The 16,857-nt window shown below is 38.1% G+C and overlaps 1 protein-coding gene across 3 annotated transcripts in view; it reads left to right on the top strand.

Annotated features, from left to right (window-relative positions):
* Positions 1-16,857, top strand: part of PHTF1 (putative homeodomain transcription factor 1) — a 62,306-nt gene that overhangs the window by 23,255 nt on the left and 22,194 nt on the right. For all 3 annotated transcript variants that reach the window (XM_021690273.1, XR_002480357.1, XR_006539892.1), the window contains 10 exons: positions 3,701-3,857; positions 5,063-5,197; positions 6,650-6,809; positions 7,697-7,870; positions 7,975-8,064; positions 9,063-9,284; positions 12,687-12,815; positions 13,211-13,483; positions 14,242-14,373; positions 15,145-15,231. In XM_021690273.1, the coding sequence (XP_021545948.1) occupies positions 3,701-3,857; positions 5,063-5,197; positions 6,650-6,809; positions 7,697-7,870; positions 7,975-8,064; positions 9,063-9,284; positions 12,687-12,815; positions 13,211-13,483; positions 14,242-14,373; positions 15,145-15,231 (1,559 nt within the window). The remainder of the gene's footprint in view (positions 1-3,700; positions 3,858-5,062; positions 5,198-6,649; positions 6,810-7,696; positions 7,871-7,974; positions 8,065-9,062; positions 9,285-12,686; positions 12,816-13,210; positions 13,484-14,241; positions 14,374-15,144; positions 15,232-16,857) is intronic.

The raw sequence follows: 16,857 nt of genomic DNA, 5'->3' as shown, positions 1-16,857 counted from the left end.
AAAAAAAAAAAGAAATGTTCTGTGTCTGTACTACCCAGTCCTATGTGGCTGTTGAGGACTTGTAATGTGACTGGTGTGAGTAAGGAACTGAATTTTTAGTTTTATTTAATTGTAATGAAATGGCTGTCATTTTAATGGCTGCATAATATTCCATCATATGGATACACCAACATTTAAAATAATCATTTTCATGTCTGTGTGAGTCTCTTACCATAAATACTTTTTATAACTACTTAATATTCCATTATATAAAAGTACCATAATTTATATAACTGTTCCCATATTGTAAGCATTTAGATTGTTCCTGGGGTTTTTTTTTTTTCCTATTAATAATGCCATCATAAACAAAATTTTCCATATTTTATCTTATTTCCTTAGAATTCTCTGAAATTGAATTAAGAGATCAAAGAATATAAACATTTTAAGGCTTTTAGAACATAAAGTGAAATTGCGAGTGGCACACTTCTTTTGGAAAGTAGTGGATGAGAGTGCCTGTTTTACCACAGTCTGACCAGCACTATTATAATTTTAAAGACGGTTACCTAATTGGATATACAAAAAATGGTGTTTTGCTCATTTAGTCTGCATTTTTTTTGTAGCTTATAAAGGTGAAGTTAAATATTTTTCCACATGTTCGTTACTGAAGAATTTCTTTCTTGTTGAGATATATTAAATTATATACATTAAATTTTCAGATACACCATGGTCTATTTCCAAACACATATTCTGCACCATCAGTTTGTCTTGTTATTCTCATATCTGCACCACATTTCTTTAATTACTATAGTTGTTTAATATGTGGTGGCATTGAGCAGAAGTATTCCTCTAGTCTCCTGCTTTTCCAGCATTTTCTTAGGTGTTTTAATTTGCTTATTTTTTTCAAAATAATTTAGAATTATTTTATCCTAGTCAAAACAAAGAAATAATTTGGAATTAGACTGTAATCCCCCCCTTCCCATGAAGATATAGATATATTTGGGGGGAATGGGAAGAAAATTGATATATCTCACCTTCTAATCAAGTCTTCTGTTATATCTCTCAGTAAAGCTTTGTAGGATTTTTATTTCTTATGAGGCCTGCTTAGATCTTCTTAAAGTTAAACTCAAATTTTTTTATTGTGGTAAAATACATATAACATATAATTTACCACCTTCGCCATTCTTAAGTATACAGTCGATGGCATTAAGCCCACTTACATGGCTGTGCAACCATCACTACCATCCATCTCCAGAACTTTCTTCATCTTTCCCAACTGAAACTCTGTACCTATAAAACAGTAATTGCCTGGTTCCCCAATTCCCCCACCAAGCTCAGACCCCTGGCAACCATTCTGTTTACTTTCTCTGTGAAGTTGACAACTCTGGATACATCATATAACTGGAACCATGCAGTATTTGTCCTTTTGAGCCTGGCCTATGGCACTTAGCCTCATGTTTTTAAGGTTCATCCATATCTAGCATGTGCATTTCCTTCCTTTTTGGTGGTGAGTAAGAATCCATTATATATGTATGTCCCCTATTTTGTTTATATATTCATCCATCAATGGACACTTTGGTGCTTCCACATTAAAGTAAAATATTTGTTTTTATTTTTGTTGTTGCTCCTGCAGGTATGACACTGTTTTTGTTGTATAAATTTCAGCTGGTTTAGTGCTATTACATTTGAAAGCTACTAGTTTATGTTTAAAATTGTTATAACCAACCACTTTATTAAACCCTCATTAATTTTAATAGTTTTTCAGTGCTTCTCTCTCATTTTCTAATTATACAACCACGTGGGTTGGCAAATAATGAAAATCTGGTCTCCTCCGTTTTCATACATTTCATTTACTATTATTGAATTAGTCAACATTTTCGGAGCAGCATTAAGTAAGAACAGTAAGACTGATCACCCTTTTGTTCCTGATTCAGAGTGTCTTCCTTAGTATGATGTGTGTTGATTTCTTCTTTACTATATTAGGGACATATTTTTATATTCCTAGTATTTTAGAAGAGGTTGCCATTTAAGATTAATTATAAATCAGGAACAAACGTTGATTTTTTTATGGAATGCTTTTTCACTATAGGAGTTGGCCAAAATCACAGGTTAAAGGTATAGCCCTTCATAAGACTCCCCTTCAGACACCAGCCTCACTTTGGGAGTCCCCAGGGTTACCTTTACTTCTGACCCACTGGCTACAGTTTTGAAGGTCCCCTACTGATTCCTTCAATAATTCACTAGAATGACTCCCAGAATTCAGGAAAGTGCTATACTTACAATTACAGTTTTATTATACTAAAAGTTTTATTATATGAATTAGAAGAGATGCATAGTTTGGGAGGATTCCAAACAGGAAGTTTTCATTATCCATAGGGATATGGTCCCCTTTCTGCCATGATGAGTAGCAATACTAACAGACTCTTGCCAATCAGGGAGGCTCACCCAAGCTTCGGTATCCTTGGTCATTGACCAAGTAGCCAACTCAGTCTTCAGCCCTCCTCCCCACTCTGTCCCGGAGGTCAGGCTGATACACTGGCTCAAAGCCTCAACCCTCTAATCACATCCGTAGTCACCTCATTGGCATAAACTATCAGGTTTGGTCTGAGGGGCCCACTGTGAATACCTTCCATCACTTGAGAAATTCCAAGGATGTAGAGGTCACCTCCCAGGAATCAGGGACAAAGGCCTTTTATGCAGTCGTCAGTTGAGATAATTTGTATATATGTGACCCAAATTACATGTTATTAAATTATTAGATTAAATCATTTCAGTCAACAAATATGTAAGTGCCTACCATGTCTATACATGTATTGTTCTATCAGGGCTCTGAGATCGATTTTTCCTTCCAGCATAAACCCTGCATGCTCTTGGTGAATTACTCAAATTTATGTTGATAGTATTTTAGTTGCTCATTCAACAAATATTAAGTATCCATTATGTGCTACTTACTGATCTAGCTATAGCAGTGAGCCAAATCGACAAAAATCCCTTCATTCACAGTGCCTGCCTTTCAGTAGGAAATTTATATCCACGTTCACAAGGCCGCAAGGTCTGTGGTTTATTGTTTGGGTGCTGTCATCGTTATATTTGGGTGATAGGGTGTTAGGGCCTGAAATGAATTTGCTAGCTTTTTCTCCATATAGGAATAGTTTATATATCCCAAGAATTATCTTTATGTTAAAGTCTGAAAGAGATTATATGTGGATTTTTTTGGATGTCGTTTTTGTTGTTTTTCTGTGTCTTTCACCACTGATTTCTTTGGACAGTTCATATGCATATATGAAGAGGCAGTATAGCATAGTAGTTAAGAGTAAGGACTCTGGAGCCCAGTCGCCTGGGTTCAAATCCCAGCTTTGCTAATTGCTATTGGTGCAAGTGTGGGCCTTCGAAAATACCGTTCCTCTGGGCGGAACAACTCTTCCTAGTGTGTATCATACAGCATCTAGCTGTTTTGTGGTGGAGAGCCTTTTGAAATATCTAGATTATTATACTGCCAGGAAAGCAAATCCTTCAAACACATTATTCTTCTCTTGCTCTGTGGCCTGAGGCTTCAAGTTTTCACTCAACTGATGTGCAGGTGGATTGCACTGTAGAAAATTACGTGCTTTTACCTGGTACTTTTTAAATCTATAGATTTTTGTAGCAATAGTTTATGCAGTTGCTAGGATTAGATATACAGACAAGCCTTTATGTTTTACATTTTGAAACCTCTTCTTTTCAGTTATAGCACTCGTGTTATATTTTATGATGCCTATTGTGAATGTAAGTGAAGTCCTTGGACCCTTGTGCCTTATGTTACTCATGGGAACTGTCCACTGTCAAATTGTTTCTACTCAGATAACAAGGCCATCGGGAAACAATGGAAATCGGAGAAGAAGGTAAGATGAGAAATTACATTTGTAGTCGTGTATTTTCTGGGAGAGGCATTGTACACGCTTACAAAATCTTTGATGAAATTAATAACAAAATCTTCCTGTTTTGCATGTCTTTTAAATTATTTTTTGGCTTTCACTTTTCTTCCCGATGACAGGAAACATTGTCATGACCTTTTAATCCCAGGTGGGATTTTGTCATTCAGTACAGTTGTTTAACAGGAAAAATCTGACACTATATTGTACTTTATTAAAATTTACCTTAAATAGTGATGTTGAAAACACATTCTTCAAAATATAGTCTCAATCAAAATTTGGTGAAAATTCACTGTGTAAAGAAGGATGTTAGTACATTAGGTTAGTGCTACTAAAATTTTTACCTTTTTTCAATGGTACATAATAAAGATGGATTTCCAAGTACTCTGAGCTTTTAATAGAGATGAATCTGATATTTCTACACATTGAATTCACTTCATGTTTTTATTGGTTATGTGCTGTGTGTGATTTTGGAACTGTTAAAGGTTTTATTTTTTTTTTTTTAGGTAAATGTAGGTATATTACCTTCCAAAAGTTATATTATCATTCCTCAGAATATCTGTAGATGTTTGTTCCCCTAAACAGTTACTAAAGAAGATCTTTTTTTCATTTGGTGCGATGAACTTCAACATATTTATTCTTATTTTTTAATGTTATTTTCGAGACTTTTTTTCAAAAAAAAGGATTTCTTGAAAATTCTGTTCAATTAATTGAATGACTTCTAAGGAAATCACATGAGCTGTATCCCGTTGTGATTTATAGGATGAATCTTTTAATTGCTTCAGGTATCAATCAAAGTGATCAGTTGCTGTTATTTTGTGTTCTGATAAAGTGTGTCCAATGCATAGATTTCTGCCATTCATATTTAAAGGAATTGTTCCTTCTGCTAGTGGTGTTGAGTGTTCCCGAAAAGACTCTCAGTCATACTCAGAATATCAGTTCCATTTCTTTAAATATTGAACAAAATGATAGCATAGGACTTTGGTTTGGAATCCAATTTTGCCCTTCAGTCAGAAACATTATTGCACGATTTACCCTCATTATATGAAATTCACTATACTTCATTTCACATTGTAACCCATTGGTATCATTTTCTGTAGGGATATTTAGGGCAGAAATATAAAAGTTCTTGAATAATCTGAAGTTGTTCAATTTTTTTTTTTTTTTTTTGGTAGAAAATTACGGAAAACTGTCAATGGTGATGGGAGCCGAGAAAATGGAAGTAACTCCTCTGATAAAGTCAGAGGAGTAGAAACTTTGGAGTCTCTTCCCCTTATTGGCAGTTTTTGGGAGACCCTCTTTGGCAACAGGTGGGAAGTCTCACACTGGAATGTTTACTTGATTTTATATTCACATCAAAAATAAAGTGCTTTTGCCACTCCTTTTTTGAAGATGAAGTACATGTTTCCCGCACTTTCCAAAAGTCGAGTGTTCCTATGAAACCTTTTGTAGGCTGAAATGGAATAAAGTGAAGAAGCAATTACCATGAATTTACATGGAAACATTTTTGAGCCTTCTCAGATCCAAAAAATAGCCTCGCTTAGGCTTTTCTGATACCTTAGGATGCATCTTGCTAACGGATGCACAAAAGAAATTGAGACACAGCACAGATGCTCACAGCTGCAGTTGAAAGCTCTGGGGGCGTGGCTTGATGCCGAGACGCTGAGTGTAGCTCCCGGCCCAAAGGAAGTCCAGGAGGCCGCCCTGGCTGCTGGTGGGCGCCCTGCTTCTGTCACCACTTGCTGCAAAACAAATGCCGATTGCTGGTTTACTCTCCAGCTTTTCTCGTGAAAGCAGAAATCCTCTGCAGAGTTCTTCCGGTTAGCAAACACCGGTCCTAATGTAGGTCTTTCATAAAAGCAAACTTTTATTTTGCTTTTGCAAACTTTTGACAAGTGGGAGATGCCTGCATATTCATATGCTGTTCTAAAGCCAGGTTACACTCTTTAGTTTGGGTCCTTTGTGCTGAACGTTGTGCTGCATACCAGGCAGCCCTGTTCTCGGTGATTTTACTGTCTAATCAGATGCAATGCCAGCAATGGAAAAATATCGTAAGTGGTTACCTGCTGACTAAAGGCCATGCAGTTCAGCAGACGGAGTGATTATTCAGGGGGGAAGTAGTCAGCAGGAGTCATGAAGGAGGCAAGAATTGCTGGTCTTTGAAGGACAGAAGAGGGAAGACGTTTCTGTGAGTGGCATAAACAGGGGATGTGAGGTAGGCATTGGTACCGTGTTTGAGAGGGAGAGTGAAGACTGAACCACTTCCTTGCAAAACTGAAAAGAAGAGGCTTGCTCTCAATATTAATTGGAGACTAGAGATACCTGTATTCTGGCTTCCTATACCCTTAGGCAAGCTAGAAGCCTGAAAAATGTGGCTTCTGAATTTTCTTGATTTCCAGAATAACATACAGTTGACCCTTGAGCACAGGGGCTAGGGGTGCCTGTTGACTGGAAGCCTTACTAGTAATGTGAATAGTTGATAAACACATATTTTGTATGTTGTATGTATTATGTACTGTAATCTTACAATAAAGTGAGCTAGAGGAAAAGGAATGTGATTGAGAAAATCATCGGGAAGAGGAAATACATTTATAATGCTGTACTATATTTTTTGAAAAGATCCACGAATAAGTGGAACCTGCAGTTCAAACGCGTGTTGTTCAAGGATCAACTTGAATTCTTCAAAAGCAAATGATTTCATGAAAGATAGTACTTTCAGAAAACAAGCTAGTAATCTTTATTTTTTTCTTTTTTAAAATTAGGATTAAAAGAGTAAAATTGATATGTAACAAAGGGACTGAAACTGACAATGACTCAAGCTGTCTGCATCCTATCATTAAGAAGAAACAGTGTCGACCAGAGATCAGAATGTGGCAAACAAGAGAGAAAGCAAAATTTTCAGATGGAGATAAGTGCCACAGGGTAAGATTTAGATGATTATATATATACATATATTTATATATAACAAAATCTTTTCTTTCCTGTGTAAAATTTTGCTATTCTTAGACTCTGCTAGAGATATCAAATAGATACTAATAGGTTTGTGTAATTTGTCTTGTTAACAAATAAGTGAAATGTAAAACCACAGGACACCAAAAGGAGAATAGCACATGAAGGGTATAGTTCATTCTTTTAATTTCTAGGACTAGAGCTTGTTATTTCATCAGCTACTGATCCAGCCTTTAGCAGTAGGCTGGTAGGTTTCATCAACAGATCAGTGTCGAGGCCGCTGTGTCGTATTCCAGAGATGCAGTTGAGAATATATATGATAGAGGTTTGGGAAACTATTTTCTAGGTGTAGCAGAGATGTTCTATTTCTAAAACTACACTTCCATTGTATGGTCTTGAAATATTTTCTCATTTATTAGGCTGTGGTGTTGAGTCGTTACAAAACTAGCTAATATTCATGTGCCATTACTGCAACCAGGCACTGTTTACACGTAGTAAGTCGTCTAATTGTCCCCACAGCTCTGTGAGAGAGGTGCTTTTATTACCATCACTGTTCAGATGAGGAAATGGAGCCTCAGGCTAGTTACTTGCCTCCGCTTACATCGCTAGTAAGTGGAAGGACCGGGACCCAGATGCAGGCCTGTGCTTCTAACCGCTTCGTAATACGTCCGGGAGCCTGTTAAGTTCCAAGAGAGTTCACTGTTTTTCTTCATTGAGACCCAAGTAATATATAGGCTTGTTCGGTTTTGGTTTCCTTTCATCATTTCTTCGTTTTTACATGCTTTTTTTGTTTTCACATGTGCAGCTTACTAGAGTATTTTGGGCTGTCCCCTGTGAAGAAATTGCTGTTCTCTTTGTAGGAGGCTTTCAGGCATCTGGGTAATGGCATTTCAGATGATCTGTCTAGTGAGGAGGACGGTGAAGCCCGGACGCAGATGATGATGTTGCGCAGGAGTGTGGAAGGGGCCTCAAGTGACAACGGCTGTGAAGTTAAGAATAGAAAATCAATACTTACCAGGCACCTAAACACTCAGGTAATTTTTCGTTTGTGAAAGTATCAGCATTAACTCCTAAATCATTGAATAGTAATGAGATATTGGACATGTTTTCCTTTTGTTTGTTGGCTTCATTTTGGCAGGTAAAGAAGACCGCTCCCAAGTGGTGTCACATTACACGGGATTCGGATAGTCTGGTCGAATCGGAATTTGAATCAGCGGCCTTCAGTCAGGTAATGTATGCTTTCGACAGGTCCCTGTTCAAGACCTAGTCCCGAGTGTCATCCGTGGCTTTTTTAATTGGTTGTCCTAAAGTAGTGCTTATATTTGCCTGGCCTCCCCTGCCACCAAATGTCTGTCTACCTATCTGGAAGCTTTCGTGTGGCTACTCACCCCCAGAAAGCGAAGGAGCTCTGTTTCATTTTGACTCTAATCTTAAAAGCATCCTGGATGAGATGATGCTCAGCAAGAGCTTCCTCAGTCCCCAGAGGATCAAAAGGCTCCCTAATATTTACTTGGAATATGGAGCTCATTCTTAAACATCATTCCTTTGTAAGTGGCACTAATGCTGATGAAGACAGATTTTTGAGAAAGGACCCCTGAGAGGTGGGAGCAGCAAATATCGTGATGCAGCTCATGGGCATATTGTCCATTTGGAAGGTTATCATTCAGAGGTGAGCGGGGTAGATGGTGGTAGTGTGATTTTTTTTGTTTTCGATTGACAAGGCCATCAGGGTTGTGGAAAAACTTGCATATTTATGTTTGTACTGCAGGAGAGCTGCATCGTACATCTTTTCTCAGTCTGACTATCCTTTCCATGTTTGGCCAGGTCCCTGGGATGTGACTAGATCTGCAGTCACGCTCACGGTATTTAGAGTAGGGGACACTTTGGGTATGTCAGAAGGCTCGGCCACACCTATATCCAGGGTAGATCCTTGGGATATGCTTGCAAAGGTCACTGTCATCCCAGGGAACTTGAGTGGAACCATCTCATGATTTGACAAAAACTTCTTGGAGTCCTTTTAGAGTCCTGCTTGTTAGAGAATCATCAGAATTCAACACTGACATGTTAAAATGTATTATTGTTACATGAAGCCTTGTGGGGGTCCACTTAAAAAAGCTTGCCAGCCATCACCACAGATAACTTGTTTTACTTTTATTTCAGATATATGATTGCTTTTAAAAATGAATGAAAAAAAATATAGTTTTGGTGTTCTGTTTTCCTTGAAAGGGCTCTAGGTCGGGCATGAGTGGTGGCTCTCGAAGCCTCAACATGTTGAGAAGAGACTCAGAAAGCACCCGCCATGACTCGGAGACTGAGGATATGCTATGGGACGACCTGCTGCATGGCCCAGAGTGCCGGTCGTCTGTCACCAGTGACAGTGAGGGGGCCCATGTGAATACCCTTCACTCAGGGACCAAACGTGACCCCAAAGAAGATGTTTTTCAGCAGGTCTGTAAAGGTGACGGTAATAATAGCCAATACTCATTGTATTTACAGGCCAGGTACCGTATTATCTCATTTGACCTTACCATAATCGTATATGGTAGATACTATTATTATTATCTCTAATTTAGAGATGAGGAAATTGAACATAGTCTGTAAGTGAAAATGTTGGGATTAGAACTCGGGGGAGTACTCTGGAGTTGCCCTAACCTAAATTTTATTCATAATACTTTTTCTCATTATTTTCCTTAGAATGATCCTTAATGTTCATTTTATGTGAGCAGGGTTGTTTGGTCCATCAACCTCATATTTTCTTAGACATCATGGTGTTATATATGAATTACTAAGAAATGGCATTGCTTGGTTCTCTAATAATGTATAAACCAAGTGATGCTTTTAATTTTAGGATTTATATTAACATCACAAAATCAGATAGTCTGGAATTAGAGATTCCTTAGAAGGTATTTGAACCTTCCAACTGATGTAGGAATTCTTACGTGGTAATAAGAGTTACTACTTCCTGGGACTATTGTGATAGATCTAATGAAGTAATATAAATTGCTTAGCACAATGTCTGACAAAGAGTGAGCACCTAATAAGTGTTAGCATTATTATTTGTACCCGATCAGATGATCAGTGGCCTCTGCTTAAATACTTCTAGAGCTGGAGTGATTGTTACTTCATGAGAGAGCTTTTTCCACTGCTGGATAGATTGAATGGTTAGAAGTGGTTCTCAAATCAACATTTCAGATGTTTGGTGGCAGTGATCATGATTTCTTCTGTTTTGGTGGTTGTTCTTTAGGCTAAATATTTCCACAGTGATTTATAAATACTGGGTGGTGGATATTCATTTGTTGAATTAGTGAATTTTCTTGACTCTAGGGTACCATTGATTTAGGTTACACATTTTCATGAAAAAAAACTTGCTTTAGGGTGCGCCTGGGTGGCTCAGTCGTTAAGCCTCTGCCTTGGGCTCAGGTCATGGTCCCAGGGTCCTGGGATCAAGCCCCGCATCGGGCTCCCTGCTCGGCGGGAAGCCTGCTTCTCCCTCTCCCCCTCTCCCACTCCCCCTGCTTGTGTTCCCTCTCTCACTGTGTCTCTCTCTGTCAAATAAATAAATAAAATCCTTAAAAAAAAAAAAAAAACTTGCTTCATTAGATGTATACAATTCTTTTTTTTTTTTTTTTTAAGATTTTATTTATTTAGGGGCTCCTGGGTGGCTCAGTTGGTTAAGTGACTGCCTTCGGCTCAGGTCATGATCCTGGAGTCCCGGGATCGAGTCCCGCGTCGGGCTCCCTGCTCGGCAGGGAGTCTGCTTCGTCCTCTGACCCTATCCCCTCTCATGTGTTCTCTCTCTCTCTCAAATAAATAAATAAAATCTTTAAAAAAAAAAAAAAGATTTTATTTATTTATTTGACAGAGACAGACAGCTAGAGAGGGAACACAAGCAGGGGGAGTGGGAGAGGGGGAAGCAGACCTCCCGCCGAGCAGGGATCCCGATGTGGGGCTCGATCCCAGGACCCCGGGATCATGACCTGAGCCGAAGGCAGATGCTCAACGACTGAGCCACCCAGGCACCCTAGATGTATACAATTCTTAAAGACTAACCAGAAACAACATACACTTTTCTCATTAAAGTTTTAAGCCTTTTTTCTTTCAATTTTGCTATCAAAGCTTGAATCTAAATATTCTTTACATTCAGTCTGAGAATTCATCTAAATTACATTAGCCCTCAGTAGTTATGCATAGCATCCTGATGATCTTGACCTTCTTTGCACTTTTGGGATTTTCAGTATAATTTTAAGGCCTATATAAGGTAGTATGAAACTCACCATATCAAAAGGAATTCATCATTTCCCAATTCCCCTACCTACCCTGTGTTTCTTTTATTCCCCGTATTTTTGAATGCCATCACTGACCATCTGAGGCAGAAACCTTGGAGACCCCACCCTCCCCAGCATGTTTCTAATCGGTCCTCACATCCTCTTGACTTCACTGAATAATATCTGTCTGTCTACTTGTGTCTTCCCTCGTTGGGGCTATCTGGATCATTAACAGCTTCTGTGGGCTCGCTCCCTTCATCTGCTCTTCCATACTGCAGCCGCGATGATGTCATTCCCCTTAAAATCCTTTAACTGCGATTTCCCCCCATTGGGATTATTTGCTTCTGTTTATTTGCTCCGATACAGTCTCATCTCTGATCATTCCTCCCCCTGCTCTCACATGCTCTACTTTACCGCAATTGAACTTCTTTCAGAGCTGTACCGTTCCCCATGTGCCTCTGGCTTATTTGCCCGGAACACACTTTTCTCTGATACTCGTTCCTTCGGCTCACTCCTTTTTCTTTTTCAGATCTTGGCTTGAATGATACTTCCTTAGGAAGCCTTTCTCATTTGCTCCTGAAGCCCTCTTTCCTTCCGTTATCATACCATGTAGTAACTTTATTTAATCATGTTTCCATCAGTCTGTAAGCTCCTTGATGTCAAGGATAGCGTCTGTCTTGTTCTCCATTGTATCTGTGGCACATGTTACATAGTCAGCACTTCATACATTTTTTTGGCATCATCAGTGAATAAATCAATAAATGATCATCAGCATTATGCTAAGCATTGTAGTAGAAAGAGAAGAAATACACCATGTGATCCTTTTTTTTAGAAATTTATATTTTAGTTTGAGGACAAGATGATTATAGGGGAAGTAAGTAGAGGACATTAGAAAAGTAGCATATAATTACATGCTAATTTGTCTGGGATAGACTCTAAGGATCTTTAATTTCAGAGGAAGGCAGAGTAGTGAGGCTTGTGGCGATGAGCTGACTATATTGGTGAAATGGGACTTGAGTTGGTACTTGAAGAATAAGAATTTATATGGCAGAAGGAAATGGCACTTTTTTTTTTTTTTTAAATCTTGAGCTTTCTAAAGCCTCTGAGTTTTCTATGCTTTTCTGTGTCCTGATGAGGCCAGAGACAGGCTTAACTCCTCAGTCATTCATGTAACATGTAAGGCCTATTAGCAGCTCTCCTACCTAACTTCCTGCCACCTCCACTATGGTCACATTGCTCTAGAATTACTTTTCTCCTTAACATGCCGCAAGTACACCAAGCTTAGCCTCACTTCCAGACCTTTAGACAGGGAAGCCACCTTGTAGATCCTGGAGTCCCGCTTCCCGTCATCACAGAAGACATTGAGCCTCTCTCCAGGTAAGAAATTGGCTTATTGAAGAAGAAGGGACCAGAGATGAGCATCATGGAGGCAGCCATCGGCACTGTGAGCTCTGGGAAGGAGAGAGTAGAATGATGAGGGGCCAGCACTGGTGTATGTGGCCTGAGAACTGAACAACGGGGGGAAAATCCAACGGAGGAAAGAAAGAAGGGTGGATGGAAATAGTTTTATGTTTTTCTTTTTTAGAACCACTTATTCTGGCTTCAGAACTCAAGTCCTGCCTCTGATCGAGTTAGTGCAATCATCTGGGAAGGGAATGAGTGCAAAAAGATGGATATGTCTGTGTTGGAAATAAGTGGCATCATCATGAGCAGGGTAAGATTTCATGAGTTTTCAAACTTTTCAGAAAAGCTGTTTTAATGATCAGCTATTTCACGGGATCTATTCAGTGATCAGAACACTGACTCTGCTTTTGAAACACAAATACATATTTTCTTAGTTTTGTAGTTAGAATATTTACTTGGTAGTATATTTTTGTTATCTGTTACAAAGTTCTCTGTGAACATGATCAATTATTCAGGTACACTCTGCAAATATTCCTTATCTCAGTCAAGCCTGATTTTTAATGAAATCAAAGAGTCATAAATCTGTACTTCTTTTAGCTATAAAACAGATTTAGTTTTTAATAATCTAAGTAGTACTTGGTAAACACTGCTTCGTAACTCCGTTTAACTGTGTAATAGTGATGGGCATTTTATATTAATTCCCAGGTTAATGCATATCAGCAAGGAGTAGGTTATCAGATGCTGGGAAATGTCGTCACCATTGGATTAGCATTTTTTCCTTTTTTACATCGACTTTTCCGTGAGAAGAACCTTGACCAGCTAAAGTCCATTTCAGCTGAGGAGATCATGACTCTCTTTTGTGGGGCACCACCTGTTACACCTATTATTATTTTGTCTATGATTAATTTTTTTGAACGATTGTGTCTTACTTGGATTTTTTTTTTCATGATGTGTGTAGCAGAGAGAACATATAAACAGGTCAGTATAGCATTGAGTAAAATTTCTTGCCTCTCCTTTCGCGTATGATATTCCATTGAGTTGACTTTGTTCTCTTGATTTGTTCTCTCTCCAAAAGTTAATGTGAGCAATGAAGGATTGATGAGTGGGCTTTTGGTATTTGTGGGTTAAACACTCGTGATATTGATTATTCACAAATGACGTGTGGTAATCTGGCATTTTCCCGAGCGCATGTGTAGGAGTCCATGGCTTGGGCAGGGACTGAGCCTGGCGGACTGCATACATAGCTCCTGTGCCCCAGTGTGCCTTTGTGCTTGCTCACTCGTAACGTATGTAGTTATTCCCAACGCCAGAATGTTTCTGTGGGAAATGGTCAAGTGAGAAATAGGGTTATTGGATTTTGATTAGAATTAGGATTTGAGGACTTGATATCTTGGTGATATGTGCGAAAAACGTGATTTTGAATGGAAAGTCTAGACCAGAATGCTGTATAAACATTTGTGTTTGTGAAGTTGGGGATTCACAAAGATCTCCCAAGAATATTCCTTGAAAATGTCAGGAGTGTACCATATTATGAAGACATAGATTACAGTGGGATGTGCTTTGGAAGCAATAGGGTCATGAGCTATTGACTTGATCTAAATGATCCCTGATTAGAATTTCATCCTTTTATTATTGCGTATATACTGGGAATATTGTTTACAATTATATAAATATATACACAGAGACACACATGTACCTTTTACTTTGTGATTTTTTTTTTTTTAAACCTCCTCTAGAGATTTTTATTTGCAAAACTCTTCAGCCATATTACCTCTGCCAGGAAAGCTAGGAAATATGAAATACCTCATTTCAGACTTAAAAAAGTGGAGAACATTAAGATATGGTTATCACTGCGTTCCTTTCTAAAGGTGAGTTTCATTCGACTAACCGTAGAGAGTGTGTGCGAGAATATGCAGGAAACCTGCTCACTGAAATTTGCTGGCAGCAGATACTGAGTGGGCACTGTAGTTAAGTTCTGTGCACTGGACAGATCGTATCAGTGGCCGGCAGACGTACTGGACTCCAAGTTGGAAGTGATCTATCTGCTGAGCTGGTAGAGGTCAGTAAAAAAGAGCTTAGAAAGGGAAAAGACAATTTAAATTCCTAGGGCAGAATCATAAATTGAAAGTTGCATCTTTCTCTGACATTTTGGAAAATATTCCAGCTGAAAATACATCAGTGAATCACTCACACCCTTAATTTGGAACAGCATGAATTTCAGTGCTTAAAGTTAAACATGTCCAAAATGTGTTAAAATCCTATGCCAGAAACAACTTCTTTTTTTTTTAATTAATTACTTTTTTTTATTATGTTACGTTAATCACCATACATTACATCATTAGTTTTTGATGTAGGTTCCGTGATCCATTGTTTGCGTATAACCCCCAGTGCCCCATGCAGTACGTGCCCTCCTTAATACCCATCACCGGGCTAACCCCTCCCCCCACCCCCCCATCCTTCTAGAGCCCTCAGTTTGTTTCTCAGAGTCCATAGTCTCTCATGGTTCGTCTCCATCAGAAACTTCTTATAAACATTTATTTTCACATTAATGTAGTTAGATTCAGAATGTGAATGATGTGAGGGCCATTGCTGTCTCCAACTGTAATCTTAAACATTAACTTCTGTGTCTCACTCCACAGAGACGGGGTCCACAGCGTTCAGTTGATGTGGTTGTATCTTCAGTCTTCTTGCTGACACTTTCAATTGCTTTCATTTGCTGTGCCCAGGTAAGAGTTTCATATTTGTTTTAATGAAAAATGGAAATTCTAATATGGTTCACTATCTATTTTAGACGTGTGTGTGTGTGACAAAAATTTATTTCTCAAGAGCAAGGCACCAGCATGGTTGTGTTGAAATATCTATTTTTTTAAATGTATCTAAATTTCTTTTGCTATTTTGAATACTTGTTAATTTTCCTTACTTTTGAAATGAGAATAAAGTAATTCTCATTACTCTACGATCACTCTAATTTTAGTTGGCAATTTTTGATTGATAATAAGGCTGTCATGCCACGAGGGTTACAAAATAGTGATTTTTCTAATTCCATCTTTCCTTCCACACATCTGTTAGTTGTCACTCTCTGAATGACCTTTCCTTTGTTTCTTCTTCCTTTCTTCCCTTCTTCCTTCCTTTCTTCCCGTCTTCCTTCTTTTCTTCCTTTCTTTCTTCCTCCCTCCCTCCCTTCCTTTCCTTTCCTTCCTTCCTTCCTTCCATTATGGACTCATATATTCTGATTTTTATCCAATAGATTGTAATCGATTACTCTATTTCTTTTAATGCCTATATTGTCTCAGATTTGGCCAGTGGGAGACCCTTGAAGCCCCCTCCTGTATACTTTCAGTAGGTCCCTGTACCTTTTTTTACCAGGTGGACCTTTGTGCTTTCTTCACTATAAGAAGTTACAGGCTTATTCTTGTATTTTTCCATTTATTGAGTTTTAACTTAATTCTACTGTGGTTAGAGAATATATTCTGAATGTTTTCACTCCTTTGAAATTTGTAGAGGCTTGCTTTATTATCTGGCATATGGTCCGTCTCATTAAATCCCCATCAGTGCTTTAAACGAACTTGTATTCTGTTGTTTGGGTGAGCAACATTGTCTCTACGTAAATTAGTTCAAGTTTATTTGTTACGTTGCCTGCATCTCCTACATCCTCACTCGTGTTTTTGGTCTGCTTATTCTCAGCCATTGGCAGAGGTGTGTTCAATTCCACTATGATGGTGAATTTCTCTTTTTTTCCCTTTATTTCTGTCAATTTTCACTTCATATATCTTGAAGCTGACTTTTATGACCTTCATAGTTATTCTTTTTCTCAACCCAGGACCACATGGTGCATTTAATTATCCTGTCTCTTTAGTCTTCTTTAACCTAGAAAAGTGTCAGGCTCTTTATCTTTCATGATCTTATGAAATGTCTCTGAATCTAATGTTTCTTAACTTAAAGTCTACTCTATTTGATATTAACCACACTAGCTGTCTTTTGATTAGTTTTTGCATGTTACCTTTGTCCACCCTTTCATTTATTTTGTCTTCATATTTGAGTCATGTTTCTTGTAATCAACATATCCTTTTTTTTTTTTTTTTTTTGGTTGCTTTTTCCTTAATCTAGCTTCACAGTCTTAGTGTTTTGGATTGTCTGGCTCATTTACATTTAATGTAATTACCATAAATACAAATACTATTTAGTTCTTATTTGGTCTACCTGTTAATTTTCCTTCTTCTCTCCTTTCTTGACATCTTTTATTAATCTAATATTTTATAGTATTCCATTTAATCCTCTCTGTTAACTTGTTATATGTTCTTTTACTACTACTGACCTCAGAGATTACAACATACATCCTTAGCTTATTATAG

Source organism: Neomonachus schauinslandi, chromosome 4, assembly GCF_002201575.2.
Source record: "Neomonachus schauinslandi chromosome 4, ASM220157v2, whole genome shotgun sequence".
NCBI classification, from domain to species: domain Eukaryota; kingdom Metazoa; phylum Chordata; class Mammalia; order Carnivora; family Phocidae; genus Neomonachus; species Neomonachus schauinslandi.
This window is presented reverse-complemented; position numbering and strand designations above follow the sequence as displayed.